The sequence below is a fragment of the Trifolium pratense genome, linkage group LG4, assembly GCF_020283565.1.
Source record: "Trifolium pratense cultivar HEN17-A07 linkage group LG4, ARS_RC_1.1, whole genome shotgun sequence".
NCBI classification, from domain to species: Eukaryota; Viridiplantae; Streptophyta; class Magnoliopsida; order Fabales; family Fabaceae; genus Trifolium; species Trifolium pratense.
This window is the reverse complement of record NC_060062.1, coordinates 38,150,690-38,163,783: the sequence shown is the minus strand read 5'-3', so window position 1 is coordinate 38,163,783 and position 13,094 is coordinate 38,150,690. Positions and strand designations below refer to the sequence as shown.

Sequence of the window (13,094 nt, the reverse complement as noted above, 5' to 3'; positions counted from 1 at the left end):
CGAGCATAGGCAGTGCAAGGACAGCTCCTGACGAGCGACAGCGAACTGGTCGCTACCTGTTTGCTGAGCGAGGGCCTCCTGACATAATTGCTCAAAACTCACGTTTTTTACTCCAAATCACCCAAAAATCCCATTTTTCATGTTATAAACCCCAAATAAGTTTATATTCAAGTGCAACAAACATATGTAAACACAAAAGGATGGTTTGGTTTATAGATCTACATCATAAACATCGAAAAAGTAAAGATTTAACACTTTTACTCAAAACTCACAAAAACACAATGTTCTTGAGTTCAAACATCTATAAATTCCGTTTTTACCCATTAAATTTGTTCATACATCATACTAAGAGTATATTAAACATGTCATGAACCTTAGATTCGATTTCCATTAAGATAAACTCATCCAAACTAAAACGAAAATGGGGTGGAGAAAGTTCGGGTAAGGAGAAATCAACATTCTCCCCTTCCTCGTGTCACTCATGATTATGAAACATACTCTCATACCTGGATTCGAAGAAAACTCGAAGATTTGCTCTTGAATTTCTTCACTTTCCCTTTGCCCTAGCCCTTGGAGCTCTCCCTTCTCTCTAACTTTCTCAAGAACAAGAGTAAATGAATATTTCTCTCCCCCCCCCGTAGGCCATATGGGCGCCCCCCACCATGAGACAAGGCCCGTTGGGCCTCAAGCCCAATTGTTTGGCCCAATAACGCGTTAACTCTCACTACTCACTTAATAACTAAAATATTCGATAAATAACTAAAGTTATTAACTTATTTAAAAACGTCACGTCAATAAAATATTTTAACACACAAAAAGTAATAAAATGAAAATTGGTTCGTTACATTTATGCATTAAGTGGTCCAATTTGCTTAATCATGGTCTATATATGGTTTAAAACTTAAAAGTGATCCTTGATCTCTTAAGTAAAAATCATCAGTGTTAAGTAAAAATCTCTTCATTTATTTTATTTTCTCTTTTTTTTTTTAATGCAATGCTATATGTTGATTATTAATTTTTTGTATGTCATGGTAAAAATAATGTCATTCAATATCATTACTTTGAAAATTATTGTTTCTTACACAACGGTCATACATCCTCTGTATCACAAAAGATAAAAAATGAACTTAATATTATAAGCAAATTAATGCATGTGATTCCATGCTGACATTAGATAGAAACTAATAACCCGAAAAACCAAATGTCACTTATATTTCTTCTCAATTGTGTTGCATTATTACATAGATTCTATGCTTTAGTTTCATCACATTCAACATCATATGTTACAATAATGCATTTCTATTTATTGTTAATTTTTATATATTTATCACTATTTACAATGATCGAGAATCGCTCAAGTGAGCAGGCACATTGCATGTATAGGGCAGCGAGTGCGAGTGTCTTCTACCTTCCGAAAATAGGAAAAGATCCATCCTTCTATGTGTGTGTGACTTGTGACTTTTTTCCTAACATAATATGGTTTTATGTAGTATTGAGTAAGCACAAAATACCTTGTTAAAGTATCCATTAATTAGTTAGTGCAAATTAATTCTCATCACTATTAAGAAACAAAATTGGTCCTACACGATTTGTTTTTTTGTGTCCAAACTCTTTGGTTTCGGAGAAAGGGGTTTGGCCGAAAATAAGTAAAGTCTGGTAAAAGATTGTTTCCACAAGAAATAGAATAGGTAATCATATTGTCTTTCATTGAAGGTGTAATTAGTTTTCACTCATTAAATATTATGGGAAAGATGTTGAATTATTGGGTATATTTTTGGATATTTGCAATTTACATACTCAGATGATGGTATGTGTCAATGGCCAAAAAATTTTGTTTAAAAATAACAAACAAAAACCTAATGAACACTAAAATTATTACATAATAATTATTTTAGCAACTTTATTATATAAACTTGTTTAACAAGTTTTAGTGTGGTGATACATTTTTTTATTCATAACAATATAGATAATTTAATTTCAAGTTTAACTCATTAATATGATTTCTTAATTGCAGTTGCCAATGCATCATAAGCTACTTCCCAAGCAGTGCTCAGCTCTGCGCTCCATTAATAAAAAAATACATTAATAAAACAATGAACCTAAAAAGGGTTTTTTATTGCTTATATAGTATCACGGAAGAGTACTTTAGAACTTGAAATTAAAATTAGACGATGGTTATGATTATTCTTCAAGGGCATGTAACAATTGTTTAAACAAATAAAACAAAATGGTTATGACTAATCGCATTCTAAAATGCTTAATTTATACCTAGGAATTCAAATTAGACGATGACTACCACTAATTCATTATAAAATACTTACTTTAAACCTAGGAATTCAAATTAGACGATGACTACCACCAATCCATTACAAAATATTTATAATTAAATTACCCTGAATATTTGTGATCAAATTTATAATTTAATGGTCCTAAAATATTTTTTTATAATATAATAATAAATTTAGGGTGAGGGATGGTGCCCCAGTTCAAGGTAGGGAAGACCTTAAGACTCTTAGATTAGATCAATTACAAAGGTTTACATTTACCTCCCTCCAAGAGCACCAGCTCGAATCCGGGACCTCCCAGATTTCAGACCTATTTTTTTACCACTAGATCAAACTCTTGAAGTAATATGGTCATTGGTCATTAAATGTTTCGGGACAAATGTTAACCAGTGATACACATAAATCATTTTGACGATAATTTCATTCATATTTTCACTGTATTTTAATCTCAATTCCAAATAAATTAGTGCAAATGTATTAGTTATTTTTTATATATCGATTACACATTATAAAAAATATATGTATATAAAATATAGATAAAATTACACTGCAGATCCTTTATCTTATTTTTCTTGTAACATTTTGATCCTTTTTTTTTTTGTAACATTTTGATCCTTTAATATTTTTTTTTGTAATACTTTAAACCATTTTGATCCTTTAACATTGCAACATCTCACAATGAACAAGTACCCGCACATGTATAAGCTGAGTGTCAGATGAAAACAACTTTTATATAACTAACGTCCTCTTCACCTCTGTCACGTCTCCTTGACCTATGTGCACCATCTCACAATCAAATCACAATGAACAAGTATTATGATATGTTTTCGGTCCTTCTCGTAATTTCCGTTGCTACAGTCTGTTCCGCCCTTGACATTGGAGTAAGCTACTCCGCGGCTTCAACGCCCCCGCCGGAAGACTATGTCACTCTGCAAAATTTCACTATAACGTTTGACTCAATCAACCTCGCTCTTACTACAGTGTCCCTTTTATATAACTAACGTCCCCTTCTTCTCTCCGGCTGAAACAGCCAACACCAGCTTTCAATCTCAGTGCGATTAGGCACAAAGCAATGTCTAATTTGAATTCGATGGTCTAAATTAAGTATTTTATAGTGCGATTAAGCATAAGCATCGCCTAATTTGAATTCGAAGGTCGAGATTAAGCATTTTAGAATTCGATTTTTCAAATAGAAGAGTTAAACAATTGTTTAAGTAATTGTTACATGCCCTTGAAGAATAGTCATAACTATCATCTAATTTGAATTTCAAGTTCTAAAGTAAGTATTTATAATGGGATTAGTGGTAGACATCGTCTAATTTGAATTTCTAGGTATAAATTAAGCATTTTAGAATGCGATTAGTCGTAACCCTTTTGTTTTATTTGTTTAAACAATTGATACATGCCCTTGAAGAATAGTCATAAAATATGGTCACATGGTTTATAACCGCCCACAACCCATGAATTTCCTCTACAAGCAAGGCGGTTACCTGAGAAGCAAGAGATGGAGGTTTTGCCTACAAATATGGTCTTCTTCAAGAGACGAAAAATGACAATTCTTTCATTCTTGTAAGAGAAACAATTTTTTCTCTAATCATACTTGTATTCTATCTTGAATAATACAAACCCACTTTGTTCTGTACCGGAACATTTTGTCGCCCCACGGTGGGCGCCAAAATGTTCTGGTGAACACTCAATGAGGGTTATATTATTGATACTATAAGAATGATATTACATGAACTTATCAAATATGGACTGATAAAAAATATCACGATCCTTTACAATAAAAATACAGAACTATTTATAGGTTACAATTTCCTTCTTCCCCAAGTTTGATCTCCTGGAATTTCGGCCACCACCGTCTTCTCAGGCGAACCAGCACAAGGATAGGGGTGATTATTCTTTCCTTCGTCCTCAAGCTATGGGGGAGATGGGGGGTGATGGTTTCTTCCACGCGAAGCTAGGCAGTTGACCATTTGGAAGAAGAAGATGTTTTGGGCGCGATTCATAGTTCAAAGATAAATGGCGCCACATCGCTTCATCCCGCCACGTCATGTATGTTTGCCATCTCGCCTACTGGATCTTCATGGATCACTTTGATTGGACTTTGTTACTTTTGGACTTATTGGACCTAACTAATTTATCTTTTAGCCCATTGCCCGTTCCAGTTTGTATTTTATATTTGTTTCTCTATTGTCTCTACTCTTCTCTTCCTACTTAATTTACTAAAAAATTCTTCTAAATTCTAATTATTTTATTTATTTATTTTTTTATAAGCCTAAATTCTAATTATTTAATTTCCATTCGTCATCTCGCCACTTCTACTCTATCTTAATTATTTAATTATTTAGACATATCAAGACAATTAAATAAATATTGACTAATTAAATAAAAAATTAACTAAATCCTAAATAAATAATATGTCTAAATTTAGTCAATAAATAAATAATATGTCTAAATAAATACTAGGGCGCTACATTTTGTCAAAAAACTATTTAATTCGCCACCCTACCTTGTTGGGTGGCCAAGAGGGCTACACATTTTGTAACCATGCCCGGGAGTCGGAGGATCATCTTGTTTTGCTTTGCCCATTTGCTTGGAATATTTGGTTAGAAGTGTATTAATGGTTTAGTTTGTTAGAGGTGTTACCAAACACTATTGGGATTTGTTCCTTAGCTTATAATTAATTTGGGACCCTTAAAAACAAGAAGGGTCTGTGTAGTCATGCTTTGGCAAGTGGTGATTTGGGTGATTTTGCTAACGGAATGATGCAATTTTTGCTCATAAGGCTCAAAATATGAATCTAGCACTTGAGAGAATTAAATTTACTCTCCTTGCTTGTTTTATGAATTAAATATAAATCTATTATATATATGGTTTAATTAGTAAAATGGTCCCTTAAAGACATTTTTGGTTTCAGATTGGTCCCTTAAAGAAAAAAAGGTCCAAATAGGTCCCTTAAAGAAAAAAAAGTCCGAATAGGTCCCTTAAAGACATTTCCGTTAATCAGTTTGGTCCTATTTAGACCTCTTTTTAGGGACCAAACTGATTAACGGAGATGTCTTTAAGGGACCTATTCGGACTTTTTTTTCTTTAAGGGATCTATTTGGACCTTTTTTTCTTTAAGGGACCAATCTGAAACCAAAAATGTCTTTAAGGGACCATTTTACTAATTAAGCCTTTATAAAACAAGCATTACTTAAGTAATGCTTGTTTTATGAATATATATATATATTGTTTTTACCTTTGTTGTGGTGATCTTTTGACTTTGATGAATATCACTTGTACTTTATTTCAATTGCTAATATATTCTTTCTCTTTTTTGCCGTTAAAATAAAATAAAATAAAATACTCCGGCACATACACTAACATTGTGACATAATTATTTTTAATTGCATTTATTATAGGAATTTGTTTAACAAGTTTTAGTACATTATTACATATTTTATTCATTAAGTTTATTCATTAAAATAGATCATCCCAAGTTTAACTCCTTAATATGCTTTCTTAATTGCAGTTGCCAATGCATCATAAGCTACTTCCCAAGCAGTGCTCAGCTCTGCGCTCCATTTGTCCCCTACTGCTTTCTTTATAGTTTGTAGCAAAGCTTCTTTAACCACCTACAATTAAAACACCAAAGACATTAATTTTGGTTTAGCAAACATGTTAACATAAATAGTAGAAAATACTTATTTTGCATAATTCCCGTTAATTATTTATTGTTAAATTAGGGAAAACGTGACAATTAAATTTAAAAATTAAGAATATGCATCCACGAAAATATTTTATCATATTATCATACCACAAAGTGAGGATCAACAACTCCTTTTTGAACGTGAATAGCACCCAACGAAGCATCTCCCAACACTACTGTTCCTGTTGCTCGGAGTTGACCAGCTGAATCACGTACCTATAAATAATTTTAAAAATATATATAAATATCTCAAGATCAATAACCATACTTACAAAATTATTAAAAAATATACTAGAATTAATGTGATTTTATATTATGAATAAGAAAAATATTCATTTATATCTGCTATACAAAATGTTAGGATGGAAGGAGCTTATTTGGCTACATTAGCTTCTGAAGTTTTCCTAATTAGGATTGAATAAGGACATTAGCAACAATCAATATTTTGAGGTTACAATGTTAAGTTCTTACCATTAAACTAATTAACGCATCAAGCGTAGAGAATCATTGACATTAAATGAAGAATAAGTAAAGCAAATTAATTAATAAGGGATTGAACTCACCAATCCAAACACTTTTTCAGCATGGCCTTGGAGTTGAGGGCTATCTTGTACTCCAGCTGACCCCTTAAGAAAAGAGAACAATTCCTTTGCTGCAGGTGCTTTCTCTAATATACTATTTTAATCAAATTAAACCAACCAAACATATTCTTGTTAGTTAATTTACACTATATCTTCTTAATTAACAATAATCATAGAAAGGGAAAAACTTACAAAGTATAGAAGAAAATACTATTTCCAGAAAGGTTTTGTTTGAATGATTCATAAGAGCTATTCACTAAACTCTCTTGCTTGTCAGTGAAAGCCATATTATTTTCTCTTTTCTTTTCTTTTTTGGTTTTTTTGTTTGTGTTTAATTTGCAATGTAATAATTTGACATGCAACCCTCTATTTATATACAAAGCCTAGAGGTGGAAGTTGATGTTTCAAAAAATCTATTGGCTTGTGGAGGTGGCCATTCACATTATTAAGAGACAAGAATCTTTTTAAAAACTTAATCAAACAAATTTTAATTAAATAAAGATAATTTTTTTTTATACAATAGAGGCATGCTCAAAGGTAGTTCATTTTTAAAATTTAAAATAAACTAAGCATTGACACAAACATTCATTCATTCATTTTGTAACCAAAAACATTCATTCATTTAATCAATGTAATGTAATTATTAACTAATCTAATAAAAAAATTAACAACGGTAATATAGTATGTTAAAATATTTACTAGATATATAAAAAATGAAGAAGTCTACACAATATGTAAGACATCGAAACTTAATTGAACAACTAATTAAGGACTAATACGAAACCAGAAAAAATGATTGAGGGTGGCGAAAATATAACGTTATTAACATAGAGTGAATTCTCTCATGTAAGAATTCTCCGGTGAAATCACAATGAAATCTTTCAATAACTATATTAAAAAAGGAGAGGAATTTTATTTTTGAGTATCATGATATTACAATTTTAATAAGATTAAATTGGTGAGTTTTTTTTGTTACTACGATATTGGTACAAAATTTTTATCGTCATTAGCAATCACTAATCTCCGTCAGGCAACTTGTGGGGTACACAAGGTGTGTTCTTCCCTCCCAACATAATTTTTTCCATACATAGACCAGAAATCGAACTGAAGCGGGTGGAAAAATGCGCGGGCAAAATAACGCTCGCTAGACAATAAAGTCGCCACCGAACTTTATTTATTCCCGAAGGAAAAGGTAAGTATCGATAAAACATTGAAAGAATGGAAAGATAGTCGTCGCAACCATTTCCGGGTTCGGGAGTCGATTATGCAAGGGGAAGGTATTAGCACCCTGTTTACACTGATTTTTGGTAAACAACCGCTAGTTTAAATTAATTACTTGAGAGATCAACTAGTAAATCTCGGGACAATTATTCATGCATGGAAAAAGAAGTTCGAATGTTCATCATTAAAGATATCCTTAGTTTGCAAAAGAACAATATGTTTGGTTTATGAAACATAAATTGAATGCGAATAAAAGGGAGTTCACTCGAATGAGAGAACCGATTAAATGCAGAGTTTATAAATGCTTAGAAAGTAAAGACTTATGAAAAGTAAAGTTGCATTTAAAATGTAAAAGTTACAAATGAAATAAAGGTGTTCACTGATTCATACATCTTTCTCGAGTAACTCTTTTCTCGCTGTAACATGGATACTTTGAGTGTTTGAGAATTTGTGTAAATGAATTGTGACCACTACTTCGACTATACAGACTCCTATTTATAGAAAATTCGGCCACGCGTCCCCTTGCATTTGAAATGAACCAAGGCCTTGAACCGTTGTAACCGTCGAAGTCGAATCACGCTTGGATGATGAAAAATACTCTAAGTCCACAAACTTTTAAATACCTCGATTCATGAACCTTAATCGAATCATCCTTCAACTCGAAATATGAACTTTTTTCATACCTTGTGGACTCATTGAATCAACATGACGAATACTTTTCATTAAAACTCTCTTGTTCTTAAAGACATTTAAAACCTGACACTATTAAAGCCATTTAACATGTAATTAATGTCTTTGGAATTAGAGATGAAAACATATTTTAGCTCAAGCTTGTTGTACTCAACGGGAACATTCTCGCTAATTTTAGGGTTAAAAAAAGTGTTTCAATTTGTTTGTTTGCTTTTTATTAATTATTGGTGTTATTTACAAGAATGGGAGAAAATTAGTTTTTTATTAGTGTGCTTGACAAGATGTCGAATCTTGCTCCTACGTATTCCCCGGTGTGATGGGAAATTCAAAGCTACATGTAGTTCTGGGTAGAAAATGATTGTTGATTGGTTGATTTTATTCATGAAAAAGTGTTGATCGCGCTTCGGCGAAAAAGTTTGTTTGATTGAAAAGACGGGCTCACAGTTGGGCGATGATATCCGTTTGAGAAAAATAATTGAACGCACACAGGCGTGAAAAATGATGTTTGGTGGGTTGAAATTGATTTTAATATTTTTTAGAAGAATGACAGTTGTCTGAACCACAAGTCATACTTCAAGCATCCAAACAACCGAGAAACAGGGTAGGGATACTCCAGTCCACTTCTTTTTCATTCGTTTTTATTTAACAAAAATATATTGATGTAGATTAATTTAAAAGAAACCAAATTAGATTTGATATTTTTTATTTTTTTTTGAAGAATGACGGTTGTCCGAACCACAAATCATACGTCAAGTTTCCAGACAACCGAGAAGTAGGGTAGGATACTCCGGTCCACTCCTTTTTCATTCAAGTTTTATTATTAGAAAAAGAATTTTGTGATTAATTGTGTATTCTCGATTAATGTGAAGATTTGTTTAATTACTTTTTATAATATGAACATGAACAATTTACTTATGATCCTAATAGACTAATTTTAATATGGACCAGGACAACAAATGGTCCATGATGGACATGAAATGCTTACCTTTGGATTGGTGTTTAATCCACAATAATATTATACACCTTCTACACACAATTTCTCTTCTTAGTAATTCTCTCTCCTCTGTGTCACGTATCATCTCCCGCACTAAGATTTCTGTCTCTCTTCTCTGTCTTGCAGTTTTTTTTTTTACGTAAAATTATTTCTGTCTTGAAGATTTTTATCAACTAAAATATACTTATATGTTAATTTTTTAAAAAAATCTACATTAATTATTTCATAAGAGGATAAATGCACAGTATGAAATAATTTTATTTTATTTATTAGATAAAAGTTGCAATTTGCATTTGCATTCGGAGCATTTATAATCTCAACCTGGTAGATTTATTTTGTAGTTTGAACTTTGAAGCCCCATGTGATGGGTTTTGATAATACCTCAATCTGAGTCTAAAAAATGCGAATTAATTTTATAGTGCATACCTCACACTCGCAGTGTTTATTGTTCGTTAGAATCATCTTTAGTTGGGTTCCTACTTGCAGTGGCGGAGCCAGAAATGGTATTAAGTTCGGGTACAATTTTAACCACAAATGCATAAATATTTATTGGTTTAAGGTTTTCGGATCGATCGGACGGTTTTAAACTAATAATATATATTATTTATATACTGAAATTATAATAAAAGTAATTAATTTTAAGAATTTCATCTAAATATTTGATTCATAATAATTACATAAGTAAAAGTCATAAACTCCCCACAATCCTACATATAAAAGAAAGTAGAATTACAACATATTTTACATATTTGAGATTAACACAAAAGAACAATTTTTTTTGGTATTTTGGGTTATACTTAAGCATGAGATAAAAAATTAATATCAAATAAAAACAATAATAATACATTTGTTTACTATTTTTACCATATATAAAAAGGGAAACAAAATTGATATTTTTAGTATTTTTTATAAAGATTTTTTTGTGATTTTTAGATATGTTTAATAAAGAAAAGAACATAAAATTAACTTAAAGGAAATAAATGGTAATTTTGATAATATATATAAACAAATAAAAGAAAATAAACATAGGGTTTTGAAAAATGACAGGAAGCTGGGAGTTGAACATAGGCCCCCTGTGTGACCAATTCATCACTCAGCCAGTGAGCTATTGCGCACGCTTATGTCTAAATATATATTAAAACAACCCTTTAATCTACTGTTCATCATCTTCAACGTCCGAAACAACCAAAATCATAAATCGTGTTTTTCATTCTAGCATCAAATTGGACAAGTAAATATACCATTTTGCTCAGAATTTCATAAGGATTATGAATATACACTTAAATTTTATTAATTCTTACTCAAATATTCGAATTTTCAGATTAAAGTAACAACCCTAAAAAAAATGGGTGCCGAGCCCGGGCACGTGTCAGGGCATGCCGGGTGGTGGATTCGCCCCTGGCTACTTGCACCCATTGAATTAAGTGGCAAGTGGAAATACGACAGTTCAATATCACTTAATTGGACTAACAAACAAATGAGAAAAATAATTTTGGCCATCGGACTCCGGATGTATAACAGATCGTAATAATAGTCCCACTGGAAAGCTAGTTTTAATGAAAGAGTCAAGAAATTTGACTAAAACTATCGATTTTGACCGAATATTTCGAATTTTATCAATCTGACCGTTCAATATGGACTAACAAACAACCTAAAAAAATAATTTTGGTCATCGGACTCCGGATGTATAAATAGATCGTAATAATAGTCTCACTGGATAGCTAGTTTTAATGAAAGGGTAAAAAATTTTGATTAAAACTACCGATTTTGACTGGATATTTTGAATTTTATCAATCTGACCGTTCAATATCACCTAATTGGACTAACAAACAAATGATAAAAATAATTATGGTCATTGGACTTCGAATGTACAGACAAATCGTAATAACAGTCACACTGGAAAGCTAACTTTAATAAAAGGGTCAAGAAGTTTGATTAAAACTACCGATTTTGACTGAAAATTTCGAATTTTATCAATCCAACCATTCAATATCACTTAATTGGACTGACAAACAAATGAGAAAAATAAGTATGGTCATCAGACTTCGGATATATAGACAAATCGTAATAACAGTCACACTAGAAAGCTACTAAGCTAGTTTTAATAAAAGGGTCAAGAAGTTTGATTAAAACTACCGATTTTGACTGAAGATTTCAAATGTTATCAATCAAACTGTTCAATATCACCTAATTGGACTAACAAACAAATGAGAAAAATAATTATGGTCATCGGATTCTAGATGTATACACAGATCGTAATAACAGTCTCACTGTAAAACTAGTTTTAATGAAAGGGTCAAGTAGTTTTACTAAAACTTTCGATTTTGATTGGAGATTTTGAATTTTATCAATCCAACTGTTCAATATCACCCAATTGGACTAACAAACAAATGAGAAAAATAATTTTGGTCATCAGACTCTGAATGTATAGACAGATCGTAATAACAGTCTTACTGAAAAGCTAGTTTTAATAAAAGTGTCATGATGTTCGACTAAAACTACCGATTTTGACTGGAGATTTCGAATTTTATCAATCCGACCATTCAATATCACATAATTGGACTGACAAACAAATGAGAAAAATAATTTTGGTCATCGGACTCCAGATGTATAGACGGATCGTAATAACAGTCTCACTAGAAAGCTAGTTAGTTTTAATGAAAAGGTCATGGAGTTTGACTAAAACTACCGATTTGACTGGAGATTTCAAATTTTATCAATCCAACGGTTCAATATCACATAATTGGTCTAACAAACAAATGAAAAAAAAATAATTATGGTCATCAGACTCCGAATGTATAGACAGATTGTAATAACAATCTCACTGAAAAACTAGTTTTAATGAAAGGGTCAAGAAGTTTGACTAAAACTACCGATTTTGAGTGAAAATTTTGAATTTTATCAATCAAAATAGTACAAGGTAATATAAAAATAAATTACCGGGATAAAAAAAATCAAGTTTAATTATGTTTTTTTTTTTTTGAAACTTTGTCTATAAAATAATTAAAATCTAAATAGTACTTTATTCAATGTTGGAGGCCTATGATAATCTTTGTACACACTTGCATCCAATGGTTGAAATTGAAATAGAATTTGTGAGTAGTCATAGTCCATCATGGACCACTTGCCTTCATGGTCCATGTTAGAAGCCGCCTTGCAACGTCCTTCTTTGGCGTAGAAGATTGTTTGTGTGGGAGGAGGAACTTTGTTTAGAATTGTTAGAGTCGATTGCTACCATCACTCTTTTGGATCGTTGCTATTAGGTAACTTTGATAGAACTTCTACCTTTTAATCTATGAAATGAGTTTCTTACCTTGTTTTAGAAATAGAGAAAATAATATGACCCTCATCCTATATTCTCTGCGTGGCTTTGGACACTGAGATGGATGGATATATGCATGCAAGTGTTTGTGGTGCGTGTGTTAAAGTTTTCAACTTTAACAATACTCCAATTTTTTTTTATCAATTATATATAATTAGAAGGGAACATTTTGGGTATTTTGGGTAGCACCCACTTGAGATTCCTTTTTACTCAAATTAAAAAGAAACATTTTGGGTGGAACTCACTTGAGATTCTCTTCTTTTTACTTTGATTCATTTTGTTATTTATTTTTATTTTATGAACGAAA

The 13,094-nt window shown here is 31.5% G+C and overlaps 1 protein-coding gene across 1 annotated transcript; it reads right to left on the bottom strand.

Moving 5' to 3' along the window:
• Nucleotides 1-5,656: 5,656 nt before the first annotated feature.
• Nucleotides 5,657-6,915, bottom strand: LOC123882175 (leghemoglobin 1). The gene is made up of 4 exons (XM_045930985.1): nucleotides 6,753-6,915; nucleotides 6,543-6,654; nucleotides 6,088-6,195; nucleotides 5,657-5,905 (listed from the first exon to the last, which is right to left on the bottom strand). The coding sequence occupies exons 1-4, from the start codon at nucleotides 6,845-6,847 to the stop codon at nucleotides 5,780-5,782; spliced, it is 441 nt and encodes a 146-aa protein (XP_045786941.1). The 5' UTR covers nucleotides 6,848-6,915; the 3' UTR covers nucleotides 5,657-5,779.
• Nucleotides 6,916-13,094: the final 6,179 nt, after the last annotated feature.